General features: G+C 42.5%; 1 protein-coding gene across 8 annotated transcripts in view; it reads left to right on the top strand.

The window, feature by feature from the left end:
* Positions 1-9,380, top strand: part of CCSER2 (coiled-coil serine rich protein 2) — a 162,786-nt gene extending 153,406 nt beyond the window's left edge. For 5 of the 8 annotated variants that reach the window (XM_060286121.1, XM_030862786.2, XM_060286119.1 and 2 more), the window contains one exon: positions 4,608-9,380. In XM_060286121.1, the coding sequence (XP_060142104.1) occupies positions 4,608-5,426 (819 nt within the window). In that variant the 3' untranslated portion in view covers positions 5,427-9,380. The remainder of the gene's footprint in view (positions 1-4,607) is intronic. The other 3 variants (XM_060286123.1, XM_060286122.1, XM_030862788.2) reach the window with 2 other exon arrangements.
* The last annotated feature ends 16,772 nt before the right edge of the window (positions 9,381-26,152 follow it).

Here is a 26,152-nt window from a genome sequence, read left to right as displayed (position 1 = left end):
TTAGAAATGGAAAATAGTTGAATGCTTGTTAAGACAGTTTCCCTAACATATTTCATCCAGAAATGTCGAGTCTCCCAACTAAAAAACATCTCTGGCGTAACTGGTGGATCATTATGGGAGGTGCAGGTCATAATGGGAGGTGCTGTGTTCAAGCTAACATGTAATGAATCCTTCATGCTATGCTTCTAAACATGAATCATTAAACTGACCCCAAACTTATTTAGAGAAAACATTTTTTTAATTATAAGATTTCTTTTCCATCAGTTATTAAGACTCGTTTAAATTAGTGCTGCATCATTGACCTAATAGGGGAGTATCATGTTGCTAGTCTGTTACCAAAGAAGCCGTGCTGGAATATACCACTTACCAATATTTATTTATTTATTATCTAGTAAATACATATTTAATCCCTGCTGTGTGCCAAATACTGAGGATACCAACTACAACAACAAAAAATGAATAAAGCGTGGTACGTGCCTTAAGAAGCGCATAGTCTCTGCTTATCTTTGTAAGCAGCACAGAAAGACATTTAAGGTTATCATTGAAGATGCCTATCAATCCCTTGCATAATTACCCAGTAGTGCCTATTGCTGGCACTCTTGACCTTAACATCTGTAGCCATTGCATCTGAGAAGTCTCAGAATAGTGTGCTGAAGTGTATGTATTTAACTACTAAAGTAAGACTTGAAGTTGCTGAGTCCAGTTAGAAGCCCTGAGTTCTTTCAGTCTAGGAATGGATCCACATTTTTAAGCTTTAGTAACCAACCTTTCTACAAGTTGCAAGGATGGAGTACTAAAGCTCTACGAATTTGTGACTACAGAGAGTTTCCAGAGGTCCCTGCAGTAGTGGGAGAATTCGTTTTGCCCTCTGAGTCTTGTGGGCAGCTGAAGCTATGTAATGAATGGGCTGGTGGGCAACTTCCCCAGAGGTCTTTTTTTGATACAGGGCAATACCTCGTCTTTCATCTTCGAAGCTGGAAACCTGAACTCATCTTAAATTTCTCTATCTCCTTCAAAACTCTTTCAATCATTTCCAGTTTCTTTTCCTATATCCTAATTTTAAACCCTTATAATTTATCACTTGGGCTGTTAGCAATGGCGTACTACCTGGGTGTTATGCTTAACAGTCTCATCCCCTACTGTTACATTCCTCGCCGATCCCACCAGAGTGACATTCTAAAATACACATTGGGTCTTACAATTCCTCTGCTTAAAATTCATCAATGTCTCCCATCATCTACTGTACAGAGTCAGAACTATTTGGCCTGATGCGAGTTCCTTTATGAGTTGGCCCTTGCCTACACTTTCCTACCAACATTGTGCTTGCCAATTCAAACAATTTGAAGTTACTAGAACATAATCATGTTCTTTTTTTTTGCCTTTGTGTTTTGCATGTACTGGCCCTTTACCCTGAATGTTCTTCCCTTCTTGTCTTCTTGGCAAACTCCTACTCATCTTAAAACTCAGTTCAGATGTTTGCAATTCTTGGATGCCTTCTGTGACCTCTCTAATCAGGCATATATTTTCTTCTTGCTTCTACATTTTGTTATGCTTGAGACATGGTCTCATCATTTGTCTACCTGACTCTTTCTTATGAGGCCTCTCAACCACAGGAACAGCATTGTGTTCAGGTTCATATTTTCCTACACCTACTACAGTGCATGATATATCAGACATTTTTTAAATGAATGAATGGTTTTGATATTCCTTCCTATTGATCTTATTATCCCTGATTACATGGGATTTTTCTTTTTATATTTAAAATGCATTCTGAAAACACCTGTGGTAGTGCAGTAGTAAACGTGGGCAAGATGAATTGTTAATATACAGCTGAGAGTTTAGAATTTGGGGGATTGTACTGCAAGCAGCAAGCTGTCCAAACACATCTTTGCTTTTGCTTGCTAGATGTTAAGAGGCAACTTGTTGTTCTACTTGTCAACAGGTAATTAATGACAACCCAGTCTTTAGTGGGTAACCAGTTTTACAGTCTTCCACAAATCAGGAGTAAGCCTTTCCTTGGTCCTCACTATAGTCATTTCTTGATCTTCTTCTAGAGACAGAAGATCAAGTAGCAGAATTTATTTACAAACTAGTTTTCAAATAAGTAATAAAATAAGACGTTTATTTTGGGATAGGGAAATTAAATTTTTATTTAAAATAAACTTTTAATAAAAATATAAAATCTATATTATTCAGCATTTAGAAACCACTGATTTATTTAATGTAATTAAATGATAGTATGGACACTTTTTGTATAATTGGTTAGTCTAACTCCTCTCAGTTAAAAGACTCAAAATTTTATTATTTTTTAAAAACCTGATTATTTTCTAGTTCTTTAGTATTTGTTATTGAGCTTTATTGCCTTTAATACAAGCAGAACATCTTTCTGACATGACACTCTGCTGTATTTCCATTTAGTTCTCTGGTAAGCAGTGGTCATTTGGGTAATATAAGTAATCAGAACAATGCGCATGGATAATTTATCTACAGTTCATAGTGCCCCTTTTCTGGAGGCTTGATTGTCTTAATAATCAGTTTAATCTTACTTAGAAAATTATACCTGTATGCTTTGAGCTGGTAGTGCATATTTATACCATTTTTTTCCTTATGGGCAATAGACATATTACAATAAAATCATTTATTTAGATTGTCACTGATATTTTCAAAGGTCTTAAATTGTTTTAAGATTTTTAATTCGAGAGTAGACTATCTTATTGTTTTTAAAGGTGAAAAGAGGTAAAAAGGGAAAACAGATCCCCATTCAATTAACCGTTTAATGTTGCACTTTTCTCCTCCTTGGTTGCTTTTTTTTTTCCCCTTAGGTAGATTTTGGTTTGCTTAATAGGGCCCTGCTTTATATTTTTACTGATCTTTCTAAAGAATATATCACTTTGGCATGGCCAGTTTTTTCTAGGGAATCCCAAGGAGAGTCTTGAATAAATTCCTTGATGATTTTAGTACCTCTAAATCATCTCTATGGTGATATATTGTGAAAATGCCCAGTGACTTTAACTAGGACATTTATCTTGAAGCAAAAACTGAAGTGACTTATTTATTTTAAATATTCTAAGATAAAAGTTTAATGTAACATATTCCGCATGGATTAACTTTGAGTAGTCATTTTCCTGATGTTTATTATTATTATAAGTAGCAAGTCGACCCCATGCCATCACGACCAACCGTCCCTCCATGAATTGGTGACCTTTGTTCTCAGTAACTTGTAACCCCTCCATAATCTAATCCCTGATTTCTGACTCTGGTAGCCATCGTCCAGTGCTGGTCAAGGAGGTGAAAAAAGGAGCAAAATACAAGTGATGCAACATAAATAGATTCACCCTTTCTTTTGGGGAAATTAGAGATACTGTGTAGATTTGTTTGTGGATTAGCATAGTAAAAAAATTATTAGTAAAATATGGTCTTTTAAAAACATTCATGTTTCAAAGCCCTTTGCCAAATTTTTTGGCATTTTCAGCCCACATTATTTAATAGAACGTATATATGAGTGTGTGTGTGTGTGTGTGTGTGTGTGTGTGTGTTTAAACATTTAGAGCAACTATTCCTGTATCATGATATGACCAATAGGCTCTGCCCCATAAACTTTTAACTGTTTGGGCCATTGAAAGATAACTTTAAGATTCATATTTCTTTACTGAATGCCCCAAAGTAATGGAAGTTGTATGTTTCCTCTGATTTGTATAGAATATAATCACACAGTAAGCTCCAGAGAAGTGTGTGCAAGGCATGTGAGCCGTAAGAACTTTACTTTTGTAGGCTTCTGAGCTTTAGTTCAAGTTACAGGCAACTTGAAATCCGTTTTAATCTCAGACATCATTCAAAAGGCTGGTTATTTTTAGTTTTATTAATGGACATTTGCTCTTGGGGAAGGTAAATCTGTTTTTCATATATCAGCCATAAGAGAACCTTGGTTGATCCCTCAAATGGCAGTGAGACAGAACAAATAATCTGTGAAAACATTTTATTCTGAAACTTTTCAGTAAGAATATTAAAGGTAGGTTAACATTAGCTAAAGATGTTGACCTATTTTTTTTTAAGTAATTAGAATTTCACATCAACTGAGAACATAATCTTCATTCTAAATTGTTTATCTGCTGGTAATTTTAATTCTCGATAGAGGTACAGCACCTGACACTTTGAAGTTAATGCTTCCTCTGATGAAGTGTAATGAAGTGGTATAGATCTTCCCTTAAAAAATAAGCCTTTAAAATGGGTAATAAGATCTGAAGGTCATAGTTGCTATCATTCTGTCAAGCTGTCTTATAGATAAAGTTTTAAATAATTAATGAATCAATTAAGGTAGGAATCATTTTTTACAGTAAATCAGTACTTTAATATTTTTCTTTTCTCCTGTTTGATTTTGGATCTTGTTTAGTGTTTACTGCCTGTACCATTTTTTGTTTGCATCATCACTCTTGTATGTGTCTCATGAATTACTTGAATATTGCAATTTATGTTTTAATTGAAAAACCCCCACATGCTTCTCATATTAAAACATAATAAGTACCAACACAGCCTAATTGGAACTTATATTAATTCTGGGTGTTATTTCTAAAATGAATTGTTGCTAATGTTGTTTTTAATTCTAATAGCCTCAAGTACTACAGCCTTCCAGCAGCCTTCCCAGACCCACAGACCACGCCCAGGGAAAACTAGCAAAGCCACAACATACCGAGGCCCACAGTGAGTGCATAATCCAGGGCATACATCAGGCTGTTGCACCTCTGGATGAAAGCTTTACACACGGCTTGCAACAAGAAAGCAGCAGTGGTCTGGGAGACCGGCCTTTTTCATCAAGCCCACAATTCACTAAGGATGTGGTGAAGAGTACACCTTCTGAAGCAGACTTGAACATGACCATAAATGCTCAAGAGCCTTATCATTTGGCAAATAATCAAATTAGTGACATGCAATTTGTAACCACTTCTCTTCAGACACTTCCCCAGTCAAGTATAGTAGACCAGGTTAAGAGAGCTGGAAGAAATCAGGCTTCACCAGAGGGCTACACATCTCAGCCCAAGTCCTCAAAGCTTTTTAAGCCATCCATCTTGAATTCTGTGGTACCTCCTCCAGTTCCTGAAACGTGTCCAAGTGGGAATCCCACTTGTAAGAAGTCACCAATAATCACACCATGTAATTCTGCAAAACTCCAGCCAACATCTAGTCAAACAAATCTTGCAAATAATCCAAATCCAAAAGCATCTAAGCTCCGCCCCCCTGCTGGCTCTTTCAAACAAAAACAAATAAGCAGCCCCCGACTAGAGCCTCAAAACTTCCAGGCCAAGACAAGCATCCCAAGGCCACTAACAAGAAGAAAAGAAATCATGCAGAATCCTAATGACAATTTGAATTCTGGGGATTGTTTGGCCTCTAATCAATATTCTCGTCTTCCTAAACCAAAGATACATTAAGCATAGCCATCACCTGCCAATTTGTTTTTTTAAAAAACAGTCTGTAATAGCTTTATGTGCAGTTTGCTACTGTGATGGAGGTTCCATTGAAAGCTTGCAAATCTAAAAATTAAAATGTGGAAGCTTCTACTAGTTTGGCTCTTCCATTTTATATCCTGGTTGAAGTACATAGTATTTGAGCATATTTGTCTCAGGTAAACACAAAAGTTTGCTTACCCATTCAGAGGTCTACAGAAGGCTCTAATCATGTTATCCATCCCTCTGCACATCAGAAAATTCATAATATTCCACTTAGCAAGCAACAAATGTGCTTTGCTGATTTAGTCCTTTTAAGGTCTGTATTAATTGTGGTTGTCACAGCCTCACCCTTTTTCACTCATCCCTCCTGTGAATATGGTTACTATTATAACTAAAGATTTGGTGATAATGGAAGATGGTAGTCTGTACGTAGAGTTCTGGCCAGTGATTTGTATATTTAAAAGGTCTATGCAAAAGCTCTGTGATGAATACAGGAGATCAGGCTTTTATTGGGAAGTTTACGTAAGTTTTATTTTTCTTTGCTATAGTCTCAATATTTATTTACCAGACAAATTCCCCTGGCTAAAAATGTTTCATATTATGTATATAAACCAATTATATGTTGCTTTAACATCTTGTTTTACACACACACACACACACACCATTTGTGTTTGTTTTTATTACTGAATAAATTTTGGAAAGCTCGAGTGAGGATACATCTTGAAACCTGACGTAAAGATGTATTCATTTGTAACATATGTTGGTGCTAGAGTTTTGCTGGTAATTCCATTTTGAACCCTATCGACTTATGGATCCATGATAGCTGTTTTGAGGTTCCACAGTATATATTTTAAATTAAGTCTTTATTGCAATGTTTATATTTATTGACTTTCTGCTAATATCCGAAGACTGGAATAATGGACTTGAAATGTTTGCACAGAACTTTGATGGGATATAAATATCCCGTATATAGGAATTTAAAACTATTTTCTATAGCAAAGCAAGTTAAAGTATTTTGAGTATAATTATAAATTTAAGTAAGACTATCTTGAGAAAACCGGAATTCATAGCTGTGTTTTTTTGAGTTTTCCAGGTTTCCCTTTTATGTTGGTGTATGTTTGAATGACAATTTCTTGAAAGTAGATTTGGGAAGAAAAATAAAATTAGAAAGGGGAAATTATGTTTTATTAAAAGGTATTAAAAGATATTTCAATGGCAATATGTTTATTTATTTTAATGTGCTAAGAAGGTAGCTGTGGAACTGCCAAGGGACCATATGCATTAACCTAATTATGCTGCAGGCCGCTTGTCAGGTGGTTCAGTAAATTTGCCCTCCTGTTCTCCCAAATCATGGCATCTCTAGGCTGTTCAACTGTTGCTGCTTTTGTTAGAATTAATGTCTTTCACACAGATAGTATTTACAACGTCAATCTTTGTTGTGATCAGCTGACCAAAAATTTATCAAAAGGGTTTATGGCCAAAAAATCAGTCACTCAAATTCCTAGGGATCCCTTTAAAAAAATGTACATCGCCCCATTTTAGAGGAACAACACAGCAAGTACTCTAGCGGAAATTTGAAAAGAGGTGTTTACTACCATTTGATGCAGTCTTCCCTTACCTATAAGGAACCATTCGAATGAATTTGCCATTCACCAGATATCAGCGATTCTTGGATTTGGTAAGAGGTGAGCAACACAAATCTAGTATCATACTCTCATCTGACAGCACTTCTGCCAGAGAAGCACTAAAGTTGAGAAAGTTTTTCCCATAGTCTAGATACTGTTACTATGCTAAGCGATCAGACATATCAGGAAGGCTCTTTTTTCTTCATAGGGACAAGCAGTAATAGCTGAAGCAGTAAGTGGGTACATGTGGTTTTTATTTTGAAGGAGAAAGAAAACTGATCTCAGATATTGCAAATGGGGTGTTTCCCTAAAGTAAAACATACTGATTAGTAGGTCTTGGTTTATTTAGAAATTATATAAACTCTTGTGAAACATTATTAACAAGTAGGCCTTTATCTTTAGGGGAAAATTTTTAAATTTTTACTTTATTTTTAACCCCCTAGTCTGAGGGAAATGTCTTTATTAAAAATGTTGACTCCTGCAATATGTTTATTCTAATCCTTTTCCTGCTCTGTTTTTTATCCCTGATGAATTTGCAGAAATATTAATCCATCAGTTCAATTTCTCTGTACCTTTGTTGAGCCTGAGTCTTGGCAGAAGGCTCATTAATATAATTATGAAGCATACTATTACATTTAAAAGAAAAAATCTAGGATGCTTGCATGAAACAACAAAGTATTTGCCTGCAGTTTTCTTTAAAAACTGCAAGAATATTATGCTAGTCTGCTCCTTAGTAAATGTTAAGTCAGAAATGAGGTGAGGCTGTAGCTCACCTGAATAATCAGAGCTCACTCACATTTGGCTCGATCTCTCTTTAGTGCTTCTGTAAGTCAACTCTGTGCCAAATCCCCCTGCACAGGAACTCAGATCACTCTTTTCCTTGGTTCTTGTGATTTCGGTGAAGATGGTGGCAGTGTATGAATTCTAAATCCCGAGGAAGAAGTCTTATGGGCATTGGTTAAGTTTCACATTGGTGAAAGAGGAAATAGAGTATGTAGAATTATACATTTGGCTGTTAATGGGGTGCATATAAAATTCCTTAAAGACAGCTTGGCTAAGGAGTTAATCAGTACAGGTGCAGATGATTTTAAGGCATTAAAGGATTGTATAGTAATATCATTTAGAATGTTTCTAATAACTGAGACCCTCTAGCATTTTTCTTTTGGAGTCTCATTTTAATTTGTGCAATATTTTCAGGCCTATAGACTACTGTTCATCGTATTTATATAGATGTTAGGGAACTTTACTAAGTATTTTAACAAGTAAAAATCTGAATATGAAAGAAAATATCAGATTTGCACTTTAAATGAGCTTAATTGCTTGGAGTTGTGCCTGAAATATCGAAATGCCTCCTATTGGGTGTGGCTTTCTTTGTTGAAATGAATTTCTCTATAATTGTTGCTGTTCGAAGTACAGCCTTTCACAGTTGTATTCTAAGCATGTCACTTTTTCCATTAAAGCACTAAGTTCTTTGAATGTTTCATTGTCCCCTTAAGTATTTTACTCAGATGCATCAGAGAGAACATGGTCCCCCTAGAGCTGTCACGTCTAAATCTTCCTGTAGCATGGATGGTGTAACAGACACAGAGATGCACTCTTCATTTCTGAGCAGAGTTGTCATGATGGTTTCCTGGCCTCTAGGGCACTGAGGATGCAATTTGGAATCATCAAATAGGCTTGCAGTGAAGAGCAGTAAGACTGCAGCATAGTTTCAGTTTACTGTCAATCTTACATAATAGTTTTCGTGTTTATGAATTAGTTGGGGTGGTTATGTTTGCATGCTTATGCACACATTTGAACATTAATTATAGCTGTAATACAGATACCTGATGTTTTTCCTTGGGGATGATGGCCTTGCTGTTTTTCTTAATTCTGATGCCTGAATTATATTTTAAAATTTTCTTTCCACACCTCCCTTCAATTTTTCTGCTGCAGCAATTTGAAAGAGTATGTTTGGGTAAATGATTATGATGGTGAGCACCAATCTACAACTATGCTGTTAAAGATACATCATATGTTTTAACTTTGTTGGGGGAAAGCTACCCACTTTCTCCTTGGTAAAGCATTGCCGTAACAAAATAATACTGACCCTAAGAATTTAAAATCTCTTAAGTCACTGCTGACTAAAATCAGAAACACCACGATCTTTAATGTCTGCAGTATTGTTTTTCCCACCGATTTAAAAAAACAGTTCAGAGTAAATACTGTATATTAGAATTTGCTTGTAAAATGAATTATAAAAACTGGATGTAAAGTCTCTTTCCTGAAAATGTTGGCATAGTAAATAAAAATAAAGTTCATAATTATAAAAGTTTCCTTGTCCTTCTCAACACTGACGTCCACAGTGTACTTTCTCTCATAACTTTTTTTCCACAAAGATCTAAAATATTCATTTCGTTGATTTTTTTTCAAACTGTATCATTTCACACACTCCCTTCAGCATACACACCACACTTCCAGCCCTGACTGAGTAAAAGGAATAGGGAATTTATAATTTATTTTATTTTCCAGTTTAGCTATATGTGATAGACTTTATATAATAGGATATTTGAAGTTGCTTCAGTGATATATCACATTATTACCGAAAATGGTTCCATAAATGCCAGGAAAAGAGTGAATGAAATTTTATTAGTAATAAATGTGATAATGGCATTTACCATGTCTTAAGACACCTATATCAGTTTTAAGGCCCTCTGAGTTGTTAGCAAGTATTCTCTTAAATTAACTCAAAATTTTTCCTTTTTAGTCTTTCATCAGGTGCAGTCATTTGTTTCCCATTATGTTTTTCCCCCACATTTTCCATTCTGAAAATCTTTTTCTTCCCCAACAGAGAAAACAAGTAGAAGTTCTAACTTCTTGTGATGATCGGGTTTAAGTAATTTTGCTGGGTATCTTACGTATGCCATCACTGTACTGGCTGCTGGGTGGGCAGAGAGGAAGGTTGCGTGATCTCTGCCTCCTGGAGCTGAAGAACCCACAGGTGGTTTTTAATACCCTCTCATCCAGTTCATCATCTTGTTGGGATAACAGTAAAACTCCACTCCTTTCATTTCATTCTGGGCTTTAATTCCCTTGCACTATTCTCATCTTTGCTTCTGTGTTACCTTTCTTGGTTACAGTTCTTTATTTCCCTTTGAAAACCTGGCCTTTTATAATCTGATTTTATTCAAGAACGCCTTTCTTAGCTGTACTGGATAGTCTTAAGTATTCTGCATTCTCTTCCATAGGTGATTTGGTCAAGATTTAGTTTTGAGGTTTCTCAGCTATCTTAAGCCGCCTTCCCTTGCTGACTTCAGCCCATAGATGTCCTGCTTCCAGGGGCCCAGCCACTGAGGTAGCAGTTTTAATTCACAGTGTCCTGTTAATAGGGTTATAGCAGTGTCGTGTTACAGAAGCAGGGCCAGCAGTCAATCTTACAGCCTCACACACAGAAGAGCCTGTGGGCCAAATGGAGGTCCCATTTCAAACATCTTAGATACTAACAGGCATAGTAACACAAACCTTAGTTTATAAAAAAGCGCTGTGACAAGTACTCTGATACGTATTGTATGTGTCCATTACAGTCATGATAGCTAATAACCCTTGGAGTCCTATGCGTGCCAGTCATCATTCTAAGCACTCTGTGCTACCCTTTTTTTTTTTTCTTTCTGCGGAACGCGGGCCTCTCACTGTTGTCCTCTCCCACTGCGGAGTACAGGCTCCGGACGCGCAGGCTCAGCGGCCATGGCTAACGGGCCCCAGCCGCTCCGCGGCACGTGGAATCCTACCGGACCGGGGCACGAACCCGTGTGCCCTGCATCGGCAGGCGGACTCTCAACCACTGCGCCACCAGGGAAGCCCTGTGCTACTCTTTTAATTGTAGTAACAATCCTATGAAGCAGGCAGCAGTATCTCCGTTTTACAGAGAGGAAGGTAAGGCTCAGAGAAGTTAAATAAGCTGCCTAAAATTTCACAGCTATTAAGTGTCACAATAGAATTGGAAACGAGGCCATCTGGTTCAGGGTCCATGCAATTCAATCACAAGGCCATTACCGCTTCCCAAGGTATATTTCATCTCAGTTCATTTTCACAACAGCCCTTCCTTTCTAATGTGATAAAACTGAGACACAGGGTGTTAAAAGTCACTTGCCCAAAGTCACACACTTATTTAACTAGCAGAATTGGTTCGGGGGGGGTGGGGTGGGGGGTGGGGTGGGGACTGAAGCCAATACATTTTTATTGAATTATGCTGCCATCTAGTGGTAAAATTTGGAAACATCCTTACACGTACATTGCCTTACCCGTTTCCAAAAGACTTCAAAGCTGCTTAATATTTCAGAAGACAGAAACCCTGCAAAATCCCCAAAGCATTAAAATAAGAGTGAAGGGACAACAACTACATGGTAATGGTGGAGGCAATATCTTTTAACTGAGAGCAGACTTGGTTCTGAGTTTCCTGGCAGCCAAGGCAAAGAGGGGAACTTATATGTGTTCCATTTTTATCACTGCCAGAAAAAAAGTAGATCAGTACATCACAAGAGATTTACTGGTCTTGGACTTCATTAGCAATTCAACAACAACAGCACTAAAAATGCTGGAGGTTCCCTCAGTGTGGACATTCATTTACCTGGAAAATCCAGCATAGAGTCTCAATAGAACAGGTGTGCCTGTTTATATAGGAGCCCTGACTCAACCTCCTACTCTCCGCAGGCAGTCACTCCTGGGATGGGAATGCCCTGTGAAGGCTTTAGCAAACTATCCACTAAATTTTTTTTTAATTTAATTTTATTTATTTTTTTATACAGCAGGTTCTTATTAGTCATCAATTTTATACACATTAGTGTATACTTGTCAATCCCAATCTCCCAATTCATCACACACCCCCACCCCTACCCCCACCCCCGCCGCTTTCCCCCCTTGGTGTACATACATTTGTTCTCTACATCTGTGTCTCAAATTCTGCCCTGCAAACTGGTTCATCTGTACCATTTTTTTAGGTTACACATATATGCGTTAATATACGATATTTGTTTTTCTCTTTCTGACTTACTTCACTCTGTATGACAGTCTCTAGATCCATCCACATCTCTACAAATGACCCAATTTCGTTCCTTTTTATGGCTGAGTAATATTCCATTGTATGTATGTACCACATCATCTTATCCATTCGTCTGTCGATGGGCATTTAGGTTGCTTCCATGACCTGGCTATTGTAAATAGTGCTGCAATGAACACTGGGGTGCATGTGTCCTTTTGAATTATAGTTTTCTCAGGGTATATGCCCCGTAGTGGGATTGCTGGGTCATATGGTAATTCTGTCTTTAGTTTTTTAAGGGACCTCCATACTCTTCTCCATAGTGGCTGTATCAATTTATGTTCCCACCAACAGTGCAAGAGGGTTCCCTTTTCTCCATACCCTCTCCAGCATTTGTGGTTTGTAGATTTTCTGATGATGCCCATTCTAACTGGTGTGAGGTGATATCTCATTGTAGTTTTGATTTGCATTTCTCTAATAATTAGTGATGTTGAGTAGCTTTTCATATGTTTCTTGGCCATCTGTATGTCTTCTTTGGAGAAATGTCTATTTAGGCCTTCTGCCCATTTTTGGATTGGGTTGTTTGTTTTTTTAATATTGAGCTGCATGAGGTGTTTATATATTTTGGAGATTAACCTTTTGTCCATTGATTCATTTGCAAATATTTTCTCCCATTCTGAGGGTTGTCTTTTCGTCTTGTTTGTAGTTTCCTTTGCTTTGCAAAAGCTTTTAAGTTTCATTAGGTCCCATTTGTTTATTTTTGTTTTTATTTCCATTACTCTAGGAGGTGGATCAAAACAGATCTTGCTGTGATTTATATCAAAGAGTGTTCTTCCTATTTTTTCCTCTAAGAGTTTTACAGTGTCCAGTCTTACATTTAGGTCTCTAATCCATTTTGAGTTTATTTTTGTGTATGGTGTTAGGGAGTGTTCTAATTTCATTCTTTTACATGTAGCTGTCCAGTTTTCCCAGCACCACTTATTGAAGAGACTGTCTTTTCTCCATTGTATATCCTTGCCTACTTTGTCATAGATTAGTTGACCATAGGTGTGTGGGCTTATCTCTGGGCTTTCTATCCTGTTCCCTTGATCTATATTTCTGTTTTTGTGCCAGTAAAATATTGTCTTGATTACTGTAGCTTTGTAATATAGTCTGAAGTCAGGGAGTTTGATTCCTCCAGCTCCGTTTCTTTCTCTCAAGACTGCTTTGGCTATTCGGGATCTTTAGTGTCTCCATACAAATTTTAAGATTTTTTGTTCTAGTTCTGTAAAAAATGCCATTGGTAATTTGACAGGGATTGCATTGAATCTGTAGATTGCTTTGGGTAGTATAGTCATTTTCACAATATTGATTCTTCCAATCCAAGAACATGGTATATCTCTCCATCTATTTGTGTCATCTTTAATTTTTTCATCAGTGTCTTACAGTTTTCTGCATACAAGTCTTTTGTCTCCCTAGGTAGGTTTAATCATAGGTATTTTATTCTTTTTGTTGCAGTGGTAAATGGGAGTGTTTCCTTAATTTCTCTTTCAGATTTGTCATCATTAGTGTATAGGAATGCAAGAGATTTCTGTGCATTAATTTTGTATCCTGAAACTTTACTGAATTCATTGATTAGCTCTAGTAGTTTTCCAGTGGCATCTTTAGGATTCTCTATGTATAGTATCATGTCATCTGAAAACAGTGACAGTTTTACTTCTCCTTTTCCAATTTGTATTCCTTTTATTTCTTTTTCTTCTCTGATTGCCATGGCTAGGACTTCCAAAACTATGTTGAATAATAGTGGCGAGAGTGGACATCCTTGTCTTGTTCCTGATCTTAGAGGAAATGCTTTCAGTTTTTCACCATTGAGAATGATGTTTGCTGTGGCTTTGTCATATATGGCCTTTATTATGTTGAGGTAGGTTCCCTCTATGCCCACTTTCTGCAGAGTTTTTATCATAAATCGGTGTCGAATTTTGTCAAAAGCTTTTTCTGCATCTATTGAGATGATCATATAGTTTTTATTCTTCAATTTGTTCATATGGTGTATCACATTGATTGATTTGCATATATTGAGGAATCCTTGCTCCCTGGGATAAATCCCACTTGATCATGGTGTATGATCCTTTTAATGTGTTGTTGGCTTCTGTTTGCTAGTATTTTGTTGAGGATTTTTGCATCTATATTCATCAGTGATAATTGGTCTCTAATTTTCTTTTTTTGTAGTATCTTTGTCTGGTTTTGGTGTCAGCATGATGGTGGCCCCATGGAATGAGTTTGGGAGTGTTCCTTCCTCTGCAATTTTTTGGAAGAGTTTGAGAAGGATGGGTATTAACTCTTCTCTAAAAGTTTGATAGAATTCACCTGTGAGACCATCTAATCCTGGACTTTTATTTGTGGAAGATTTTTAATCACAGTTTCAATTTCATTACTTGTGATTGGTCTGTTCATATTTTCTATTTCTTCCTGGTTCAGTCTTGGAAGTTTATACCTTTCTAAGAATTTGTCCATTCCTTTCAGGTTGTCTATTTTATTGGCATAGAGTTGCTTGTAGTAGTCTCTTAGGATGCTTTGTATTTCTGCGGTGTTCGTTGTAACGTCTTCTTTTTCATTTCTAATTTTATTGATTTGAGTGCTCTCTCTCTTTTTCTTGTTGAGTCTGGCTAATGGTTTATCAATTTTGTTTATCTTCTCAAAGAACCAGCTTTTAGTTTTATTGATCTTGGCTATTGATTTGTTTATATTTCATTTATTTCTGCTCTGATCTTTATGATTTCTTTCCTTCTGCTAACTTTGGGTTTTGTTTGTTCTTCTTTCTCTGTTTCTTTTAGGTGTAAGGTTAGATTGTTTATTTGAGATTTTTGTTGTTTCTTGAGGTAGGCTTGTATTGCTATAAACTTCCCTCTTAGAACTGCTTTTGCTGCATCCCATAGGTTTTGGATCATCGTGTTTTCATTATCATTTGTCTCTAGGTATTCTTTGATTTCCTCTTTGATTTCTTCAGTGATCCATTGGTTATTTAGTAACGTATTGTTTAGCCTCCATGTATTTGTGTTTTTTATGTTTTTTTCCTTGTAATTGATTTCTAATCTCATAGCATTGTGGTCAGAAAATATGCTTGATATGATTTTAATTTTCTTAAATTTCCGAGGCTTGATTTGTGACCCAAGATGTGATCTATCCTGGAGAATGTTCCATGGGCACTTGAGAAGAAAGTGTAATCTGCTGTTTTTGGATGGAATGTCCTATAAATATCAATTAAATCTATCTGGTCTATTGTGTCATTTAAAGCTTGTGTTTCCATTTTAATTTTCTGTTTGGATGATCTGTCCATTAGTGTAAGTGAGGTGTTATAGTCCCCCACTATTATTGTGTTACTGTCGATTTACTCTTTTATACCTGTTAGCAGTTGCCTTATGTATTGAGGTGCTGCTATGTTGGGTGCATATATATTTATAATTGTTATATCTTTTTCTTGAATTGATCCCTTCATCATTATGTAGTGTCCTTCCTTGTCTCTTGTAACATTCTTTATTTTAAAGTCTATTTTATCTGATATGAGTATTGCTATTCCAGCTTTATTTCGATTTCCATTTGCATGGAATATCTTTTTCCATCCCCTCACTTTCAGTCTGTATGTGTCCCTAGGTTTGAAGTGGGTCTCTTTTAGACAGCATATATATGGGTCATGTTTTTGTATCCATTCAGTGAGCCTATGTGTTTCGGTTGAAGCATTTAATCCATTCATGTTTAAGGTAATTATCGATATGTGTGTTCCTATGACCATTTTCTTGATTTTTTTGGGTTTGTTTTTGTAGGTCCTTTTCTTCTCTTGTGTTTTCCCCTTAGAGAAGTTGCTTTAGCATTTGTTGTAGAGCTGGTTTGGTGGTGCTGAATTCTCTTAGCGTTTGCTTGTCTGTAAAGCTTTTGATTTCTCCATCGAATCTGAATGAGATCCTTGCCGGCTAGAGTAATCTTGGTTGTAGGTTCTTCCCTTTCATCACTTTAAATATGTAATGCCACTCCCTTCTGGCTTGTAGAGTTTCTGCTGAGAAATCACCTGTTATCCTTATGGACGTTCCCTTGTATGTTATTTGTCATTTTTCCCTTGCTGCTTTCAAAAATTTTTCTTTGTCTTTAATTTTTGCCAATTTGATTAGTATGTGTCTCAGTGTGTTTCACCTTGAGTTTATCCTGTATGGGACTCTCTGCGCTTCCTGGACTTGGGTGGCTATTTTCTTTCCCGTGTTAGGGAAGTTTTCAACTATAATGTCTTCAAATATTTTCATGGGTCCTTTCTCTCTTCTCCTTCTGGGACCCCTATAATGTGAGTGTTGTTGCGTTTAATGTTTTTCTAGAAGTCTCTTAGGCTGTCTTCATTTCTTTTCATTCTTTTTTCTTTATTCTGTTCTGCAGCAGTGAATTCCACCATTCTGTCTTCAAGGTTACTTACCCGTTCTTCTGCCTCAGTTATTCTGCTATTGATTCCTTCTAGTATTTTTCATTTCAGTTATTGTATTGTTCATCTCTGTTTGTTTGTTCTTTAATTTTTCTAGGTCTTTGTTAAACATTTCTTGCATCTTCTTGATCTTTGCCTCCATTCTTTTTCTGAGGTCCTGGATCATCTTCACTGTCGTTATTCTGAATTCTTTTTCTGGAAGGGTGCCTCTCTCCACTTCATTTAGTTGTTTTTCTGGGGTTTTATCTTGTTCCTTCATCTGGTACATAGTCCTCTGCCTGTTCATGTTGTCTATCTTTCTGTGAATGTGGTTTTTGTTCCACAGGCTGCAGGGTTGTAGTTCTTGCTTCTGCTGTCTGCCTTCTGGTGGATGAGGCTATCTAAGAGGCTTGTGCAATTTTCCTGATGGGAGGGACTGGTGGTGGGTAGAGCTGGGTATTGCTCTGGTTGGCAGAGCTCAGTAAAACTTTAATCCACTTGTCTGCTGATGGGTGGGGCTGGGTTCCCTCCTTGTTGGTTGTTTGGCCTGAGGCGACCCAACCCTGGAGCCTTCTGGGGCTCTTTGGTGGGGCTAATGGCAGACTCTGGGAGGGCTCATGCAAAGGAGTACCTCCCAGAACTTCTGCTGCCAGTGACCTTGCCCTCACAGTGAGACAGAGCCACCCTCTGCCTCTGCAGGAAACCCTCCAACACTAGCAGGTAGGTCTGGTTTAGTCTCCTATGGGGTCACTGCTCCTTCCCCTGGGTCCCAATGTGCACACTACTTTGTGTGTGCCCTCCAAGAGTTGAGTCTCTGTTTCCCCCAAGCCTGTCGAAGTTCTGTAATCAAATCCCACTAGCCTTCAAAGTCTGATTCTCTAGGAATTCCTTCTCCTGTTGCCAGACCCCCAGGTTGGGAAGCCTGATGTGGGGCTCAGAACATTCACTCCAGTAGGTGGACTTCTGTGGTATAATTGTTCTCCAGTTTGTGAGTCACCCACCCAGCAGTTATGGGGTTTAATTTTATTGTGATTGTGCCCCTCCTACCGTCTCATTGTGGCTTCTCCTTTGTCTTTGGATGTGGGGTATCTTTTTTGGTGAGTTCCAGTGTCTTCCTGTTGATGATTGTTCAGCAGTTAGTTGTGATTCTGGTGCTCCCACAAGAGGGAGTGAGAGCACGTCCTTCTACTCTGCCATCTTGAACCAATCTCCTATGCACTAGATCTTACAGGCCCCCATGCCCACAGGTTTGGTACTTTTGGCCCAGTTATATTTCAGAAGCAGCACTGAGGACCTGACACCCTGGTTTGGACTTTGGAGAATGACAATGATGGTGCTCAGTTGTGTCGTGAACTCGCAGAAATGAACTTTAGACCTGAACAGTCCAGTAAAGTGGCTGTGAGCCACACATTGCTACTGAGCTCTTGAAATGTGGCTAGTCTGAATTGAGATGTCCTGTAAGTATAAAATCCGGATTTCATATAGAATATCTCACTAATAATTTTTATGCTTATTACATTTGGAATAAATTTTTTCATATTGGGTTTAATAAAATGTCATTAAAATTAATTTCATTTATTTCTTTTACAATTTTTAAATGTGTCCTTAAATAAATTTAAAATCACATGTGTGGCTAGCATTGCATTTCTGTTAGTGCTGGTCCAGACCATTTACCCTCCTCTTCCTGGCTCCTACCAGAGAGCAGGTGGACTTGGCAGTGTGGTTGCCCTGTGATGCCCAGGACTCTTAAGAATCTTCTGTGCTATCAAGAGAAGAATACTTGTCTTTGTCTTCCAAATACAGGCTGGCTCCAGAGGGGATTTGCAAGACCCTGATACGAACCATGCCAAAGCTGGGTTCGAGTTGGAGAATTTGACTAAAATATTCAGTAGTCTCAAACAACTTTGCTCTGTCAGTTGGGACATCTGGTTCTCTATATGTGTGTAAATAGTCCTGGGATGGGGGTGGGGTGGGTGTTCTGCCAACAGCGGGAGAGGAAGAAGCAGAAAGCAGGTCTGTTTTTCTGAAGTCCAAAATGAACAACCCCATGTACCTGAAGTAGGTCTCTCCTTTGTAAAATATTCTTCAGTTTCCAGGTGTATATTGGTGAGTCCTCTTCAGGGTCTAGGTCCAGGGGCCAGGGTTTAGACTCCACCCTCTAAGGCACACTCTGATTTGCTTTTGCATTGGTTATGGATTTAAGAGGCCAATCTCTGCAGATTTCCTCTGGGTTTTGAAAAGGCTAGAGTCAGGGAGATGAGAGCATAACGTTTTTGTAAACTATAAAATATCCCAAGTGCATACAAGTACACACACTTTCAACAATGAAGGTACCACAAGTCTCCAATCACATAACTGAGCTCATCATTACTGTGATTCCATTTTTTTCAACATAATGTGTTACAATATTGAGTCAATTTCCCAGAAGTTTCAGTGGCTTTTCTCTGACTACCCAATCAGTAACAAACCCTCACAGTCACATCAAGTGAATGTCAACAGATCCCAGTGTGCCATGCTCTGCATAATGACTAAATGAAGCAAAATTTCCTTAGAGTGCTGTTGGAGGACAACAGGAATCTCTGGCAAAATCCAAAAGATGGCATCAACCTCTTCCATGTACCCTGGGCAGACTGGCCAAAATGTGATGGCAACTTGCCTGGATGGCCTTCTTCAAACTTTCCGGTCTACTCCTAATGCATTTAAGGGCATACTCCATCTTAGATAAGGTTAGGTAGGACCAGTGCCCACCGGAGTTATCGGAGGGCTGTGTGTGCCTCCCACACAGTAACTCCTCCTTAAGTATGAGTTTCCACATTAGGGGAGCCAGATGTGCAGGAGGTCTCCACCTGGGGCTGGAAGGAGGGCGGGGAATGATGAGAAGCCTCCTGCTGAGGTGCACAGGATTCACTGTGGGGCCTTGGCTCTCTGGTAAGTCTGAATTTGGGGGATAGATCTAAAGACTCTAGTAGCCTGTAGAGGACACAGCTTTGGTGCCAGGAAGGTGGCTGGCTCTTGCAGGGCACTCCATCAGTCCTGCTGAATGACTGCAGGGATGAAGCTGAGTGAGCAGTGCTAGTCTTGCTGCCTGTTACTCTGGGCCACTTCTTTTGTTCTGTCCCACATCTTTAGGGCAGCCCTGGAGGGGCCTTGCACCCAGCTCAGGCTAAAGTTCTCATGGGAGGGCCAAGACCCTGGGCCAGTAGGTGCTTCTTAAGCCCCCAAGAGGAAGAGAAGAGGATGCTCCTCAGGGGGTGGCTATCTTAGGAGGTCCTGTTCTATCAAGTGTCTTCCGATTTGAGTAAGGCCTGTGGAAGTGCTGCAGGGACCTCCTCCCCTCTTTCTCCTCCTGCCCCCCGGCCCCGCCCCCCCCCCCGGTGGTGCTTCCTCCCCAGGGCATTTTCCCAGCCGGTTCTGAACTGGGGTGGCCAGGTTCCATGACCTGCGTTCCCAGAAATGGCCACACGGGGGCGCGCGGCTCCCGTTCCGGAGCAGCGGCTGGGTCTGGGTCGGGAGAGTACGGAGAAAGGCAGCCAGGCCGGGGACCGAGGACGACTCCTGTTAGGGTCGCAGGGCCCCTGGGCCCCCTCCTTGTACGCCTGTTTCAGGGCGGGATATCCCTTGAGTATCTAAGGGGGACGCCGCTGCGCCTGGAGGTCTTCTCTGACTTCGTTTCCAAGGACGCCCGGGCGGGGACCGCTGGTGCAGCCTGGGTTCCCGCCCATCGTCCGGGAACGGTAACAGTAGCTTTTCCCTGCAGGGTTGTTGAGAGATGGAAAATGTTAACAGGGCTCAATTAGTACTTCTCAAGTGCAGGGGAGATTGACGGGGGTCTGTGCTGGGGGTTCGTCCTGGCGGTAGAGTGGGCAGCAGAGCCGGAGACAGGGCGCCGCGGAGGCCTAGGAACAACAGGCAGGCTGGGGTCTCCATCAGGAACCCTCTGCGGTCCCCGCTTCTCTCCTCCTCCCCGCCTCCGGGCATGGGTCTGTTTCTCTGTCTGTGTTTCACAGGGCCCCAGCCTTTGCCCCCAGCTGGGGAGCCTGCACGATGAGAGAATTGGGCTGGCCATAAAGTTGACAGCTGAAGCAGGGGTTCCTGACCTTCAGTCCTGTCCTGAGTGATAGAGGGAATCAGCCTCCAGACTCTCAAAGGAGAGCTTGGGATGACGGGGCCCTGCCCAGGTACAGACCCGGTGACAGAGGGGCTGGGGCCTGCGCAGTAGCGGCTCCAGCGCCCGGCACTCACTACAGGCCCAGCACTCCAAGCCTCACGTGGTACCTCATTTAATCCCACCCTCGCTCAGGGACATAGGTGCTCATGGTCCTGGTTTTACAGGTGAGAAAAAGGAAGCATGGTCAGCTTAAGGAACTTGCCCACAGCTATCCAACTGTAGGGGTTACAGAGCTGTGGGGTCTGACCTTAACCACTGCAGGTTCCAGGACCTAGACTCACCCAAGGGTTGAATCCCTGCTCTCCTAGTAGCTGGCAGCTTCTCAGGTTTGCTATCTGAGCTCAGCATCCTTGTCTAACACCACCTACACCTTCCACCACTGCTGGGGTGAAATGAGTTTCTTGTAAGACACCTAGGGCAGGTCTACGCCCAGAGTAACGGCTGACCCATGGTGCAGAATTCCACTTGTGAAGGACCAGGGGGGGTGTCTTATAACTCCCGGGGGATTCTTCCATGTTTTATGTGAAAGTCTGGAGTTCTTTATTCAACAAATATTTTTAAGGTGTTTGCTCTATGTCTGCCCCAGTTCAAGGTGTTAGGGATGCACCAGTATGGAGAAAAAAGACACAAATCCCTACCTTCATGAAACTTACATTCTGGTGGGAAAGACAGAAAAGAAGATACATGGACCTTTAAATGGTGATGTGTGTTAGAGAAAAAAAGGACAGGAGAGGAGGAGCTTGTGTGAGGGTGTGTGTGTGATTCTGTTTTTGATTGGGAGGCTAGAGCAGGCCTCACTGAGAAGATGCCTTTTCACTTAATCCCTGAGGGACGTGCAGTTAACCAAGTGACCCCACCCTCTGACCCGAGGCTGCAGGGGCTGGAGAAGCAAGTTTTCAAGCCCTGGTGCAGATGGGGTGCATATTTTGGGCCCTCCAGAGTCCTCAGCATTGGCATCTGTAGGAAAAATGATGGGTCATATTTTCAAAGGCTCCAGAGACAGCATTTCCTGTAAATACAAGGCCAGGGACATGGAAACAAGAAAATCGACAAAAGGGTGAACGTCCTCTAGACGAGTAGCTGGTTACAGTTGTAATATATTTGACTGTATGATAACGTGGAATTTAAAACTTTAGATAGCAGCGGGCAAAAATGTGGAATTTGACCTTCATTAAGTGTTTTACTTAAAATCATTAGAAATTCTGCCAGTTAATGTGCTGAGGAGGCAGCTGCAAGGCTCCCGACGCATGTGTGTCCCCAGCGTCCTGCTTCGGGAACTCATAAGGTCTCCTGTGGATGGGTCTGCGAGGGGTCAGCCCACGGTGGCCCTGGAAGTCAGGTCTCCCAGCCAACATGGTTCTCATTGTCTGCTTGGCAGGCAGATGCCCCAGCCGTATGTGCACAAGTGCCTACCTCTGTGTGATTAGATTCCAGAGCCCAGGTCCTGGCAGAGTCCTCTGCTGACTGCCAGAGGTTGAAAATCTTGTCCTGATTTGGCCTGGCTCTAGGACTGAAAGTCTCACCACCTGAGAGGTCCCTTAAGTCCTGGGAAAACCTGGAAGGCTGGTCATCCGTTGGGGGACCAGACACCCTCCCTAGGTCTCTGCCTGCCTCCCCATCTGTAGCCTATAGCCAATCTGCAGATGACCTCTGACGACCTGCAGATTGATGCTACGTTCCTGCAGGGCTGTGCACTAGGCCCTGGGGCATCTCAATGTCACACAGCTACTTCTGGGCTTCTTCCCTGCCCCTTGGGCATTTCCAGCCTCAGTGTGGGAATCCCAAGGGAGGGCTCTGATTGGGCCATCCGGGAACTGCTGACTGTGACTAGCCAGGAGAGGGCTGCTTCTGGGAGAAGGGGTGCAAGGGGCTGTCACAGAGTGACTTGTATGGCAGAGACCATATCTATAGACTGGTGTTATTATCCCCATTTTACAGAGGAGGAAACTAAGGCTCAGGGAGGAAAAAATACTTGATCCACATCACATGGCTGGAAGTGGTGAGCTGAGATTCGAACTCAGGTCCAAGTGACTCCAAAGTGCTTCTCCCTCTGTACTCCAGGCCTGTTTTGTGGGGAGCCACGTGGAGAGCCCGTGGGCTCCTGATCGACCTCCTAGGGCAAGGGAGGCTGGGCCCTCTGTTCTGTGCCCTTGGCTTCCAGGTCTGGCTTTCCAGGTGTCAGTTCCTGTCTGGGCCTCTAGATGTCGCCCGCCTCCAACGTCCATTCTAGGCTGAGCCGTGCCGTTCCCAGGATTGGCCGGCAGAGCTCACAAACTCTATGCTCGACTCCCCCTCAGGTGGAGGGGCTGGGCCTCCCTCTCACAGGCCCCTGAGGCCCCAAACGCTGTCAGCACCTGGGAGGCTGCGCAGCTGGGCGGCGGGGAGGATGGGAGGAGTGGGCGGGGCCGTGGTCACCGCGTGTCTCCCCCCCCAAGCCCCTCCTCCGCGCCGGAAGTCCGCCACCCACGTACCCATAGGCCTTTTCCCTTCCCGCCTGGCTCAGGTAGGTCCCTGCGGCACACGAGCCAGTCCGTGATGGAGCAGCTCCAATGCCCAGGCTCCACTGATAAGCTTATCCCCACTTTTCATTATTCTGGTGCTGTGGGTCTTTCCCTTGCAGACCGTTCAGCTCTCATTTTCCGACCCCGCAGCGCCTGCCCACATGGGCCGGAGGAGCCCTGGACGTTCCGGTCTCTGCCCGTAGAGCCCTTCCGAGCGGTGCCCCGACCACCCTCTGTGCAGTCAGTGGTCAGCCCGGGCACACCCGTCGACTCTGCTGCTTGAGTTCCTTCCCAGCACGTGGCAGACGTGAATTTGACCGTCACGGACTTGGGTGTATCAAAATAGTCGTGTTATTTCTCTACGACACAGTTCTGCATGGCTCACAGCCCCCGTTTCCACTAGAGAGCGACACTGTGACAACCTGAGGTAAGTCTGTGACTTTTCACTAAAATGCAGTTCGCTTTGGGTGAATGCTTCCGTGGGGTGCCTGGGGAAGCTCTTCCCCTCCCCCCTTCTCTCGCCGCGGGTCGCGTGTGACTTTGCTGGGGGAAGCTGGAGGAGAGTGGCGTCCGGCCTCAGGGCACCTTCTGTCCTCCTCGGCCTCACCTGAGGGGTCCCAGGCCCAGCCAGGATCAGGCGGCCCTGTGCCCACCGCTCTCACCGGCCCCACCACCATCTCAGCTTCTCCTCCCCTTCATCCCAACCACCAGGCCTCTTCCACTGCCTGGGTCCTGAGGAGGGGTACACAGGTGCTCTGGAGGGGTGTGTCCTGAGGCGTTAGTTGGGCTGGGTCTTAAACAAAGGCCTTCTCGGGGCTTCTCTGGTGGCGCAGTGGTTGAGAGTCCGCCTGCTGATGCAGGGGAAACGGGTTCGTGCCCCGGTCCGGGAGGATTCCACATGCCGCGGAGCGGCTGGGCCCGTGAGCCATGGCCGCTGAGCCTGCGCGTCCGGAGCCTGTGCTCCGCAACGGGAGAGGCCACAACAGTGAGAGGCCCGCGTACCGCAAAAAAACGCAACAAAACAAAACCAACAACAACAAAAAAAACAAAGGTCTTCTCCACTGTTTGACGTTTCAACTAGTAAAAACCCGAACTGCTAGACATCATCTCTTACCCAGCATGACATTATGCCTCCCCGGTACCCCATCCACATGCACCATCGCCCCTAATCCTCAGCAGCTCAGCGACTATGAGTGTTGTTGCCCGTGTCAGCTGCCAGGCAGGGTGAGCGGGTATGGTCAAACCCAGACCCTCCTAACTCCAAGCCCAGGTTTTCCACGTGACCCCACAGGGCTCCATGGAGGACGGTAGGGCAGAGGCAAGTCCGGCAAGAAACTGCCAGTGTTCCAAGGAGGCCGAGCCGAAGCCCAGAGGGAGCCCCACAGGCACGCTGCCCTCTTGGCCACAGTCCCCGCCCACCCGACTCTGCAGTAGAACAGGATGGTGTAGAAGAGAGAAAATTGGAGAATGAGTAAAAAGTGGGGGGAGAAGTAGAAGAGCCCAAGGGTGATCATCATCCTTCCCCGCTTTGGGGGAGGTCCAGCCATGTTTTTCCTTTTGGAGGAGGGGGGTTAACACAGGGCGACTGTCTTTGTCTATTTGGGCTGCCACAATGGAATAGGCTTATAAACAACAGAAATTTACTTCTCACAGTTCTGGAGGCTGGAAGTTTGAGATCAGGGTGCCAGCTTAGTCGGGTTCTGGTGAGAGCCCACTTCCTAACTGAATGCTGTCTTCACACTGTAACCTCACTTGGCAGAGGGGTGAGGGGTCTCTGTTTGAAGGGCATTAATCCCATTCACAAGAGGTTCACCCACAGGGTTTAACTACTTCCCAGAGGCCCCAGCTCCAAATACCGTCTCGTTGAGGATTAGGATTTCGACATGATATTTTGAAGGGAAACCAACCCTTCAGTCTGAAGCAGTGACAGAGCTGGGATCCATCCCTTGTCCATCTGTGAGGGGTGCCCGGGGCTTTGTGATGTCCGTGACAGATTGGCTTTGCCCTCCTGGGCTCTGGGGATCGAACGTGGCCAGCTTCCCCCATGGCTGCTGCCCTTTCCTCCTGGGCCCCAGGATGAGTGCATATAGAACAGGTGCCAGCCCATAGTGGGGAGATCACAGCAAAGTAGGGCTGCCCTGCTGAGCCCAGCCTCAACCGGTGGTCTTCAGTGGGCCACACTCATAAGCATGAGAATAAGTGCTGACCGTCATGTGCCACTGAGTGTTTGTGGCGGTTGTCCAGCAAAGCTGAACGATTAGTGCCATTCTGGGGTCAGGTCTGAATGAGTTACAGCCCAATTCCATGATATAAAAGACTTCATGGAGACACTAATATTTTGAAGATTGTGCAAGCTAGACTGCCATTGGTTTTCCTGGGGGAGGAGTTTTTGTTGTGTGCGTGTGTGTGTATGGTGTGTATGTGGGGTGTGTGTATATGAGTGGTGTGCATGTAGTGTGTGTGGTGTGTGTGTACGGTGTGCATATGTGGTGTGAGTATGTGATATGAGTGAGTTATATATGGTGTGTGCATATGGTGCGTGTGTGTGGTGAGATTGTGTGTGTGTGTGGTGTGTGAGAGGTATGTACGGTGTGTATGTGTGGTGTGAGTGTGAGTGTGTGTGTGTGTGTGTGTATGTTTGGTGGGGAGAGGACATGATCTCCGGTCAGGGCTCAGGCAAATGGCCTGCACAAGGTGAGGGGCCGGTTTCCCACCCAACGCCACCCTGAATGGAGATCCTCCTAGACTTTACAGACGAGACGGCTTGACACTGCAGCCTCATTAGTAGTCGTCTCCCAGTCCTGTAAGCCTTCTGCTTATGGAACAGTTGCTGCCTATGGGTAGATTCTGATTTTGTCTTTCCTCTGTTGGGTAGAGGTAAGGCCATTGTCCCGTCTCCATTCTGATGCCACAGCAGGTACTGTCGCCGGTGAATCCGGTGAATCAGGGTTTCCGAGCATTACAGAATTTCTGGTCCGCC

Source organism: Globicephala melas, chromosome 16 (assembly GCF_963455315.2).
Source record: "Globicephala melas chromosome 16, mGloMel1.2, whole genome shotgun sequence".
Classification (NCBI taxonomy): domain Eukaryota; kingdom Metazoa; phylum Chordata; class Mammalia; order Artiodactyla; family Delphinidae; genus Globicephala; species Globicephala melas.
Note: the sequence above shows the minus strand (reverse complement) of the source record. Positions and strands in the feature narration are given on the sequence as shown.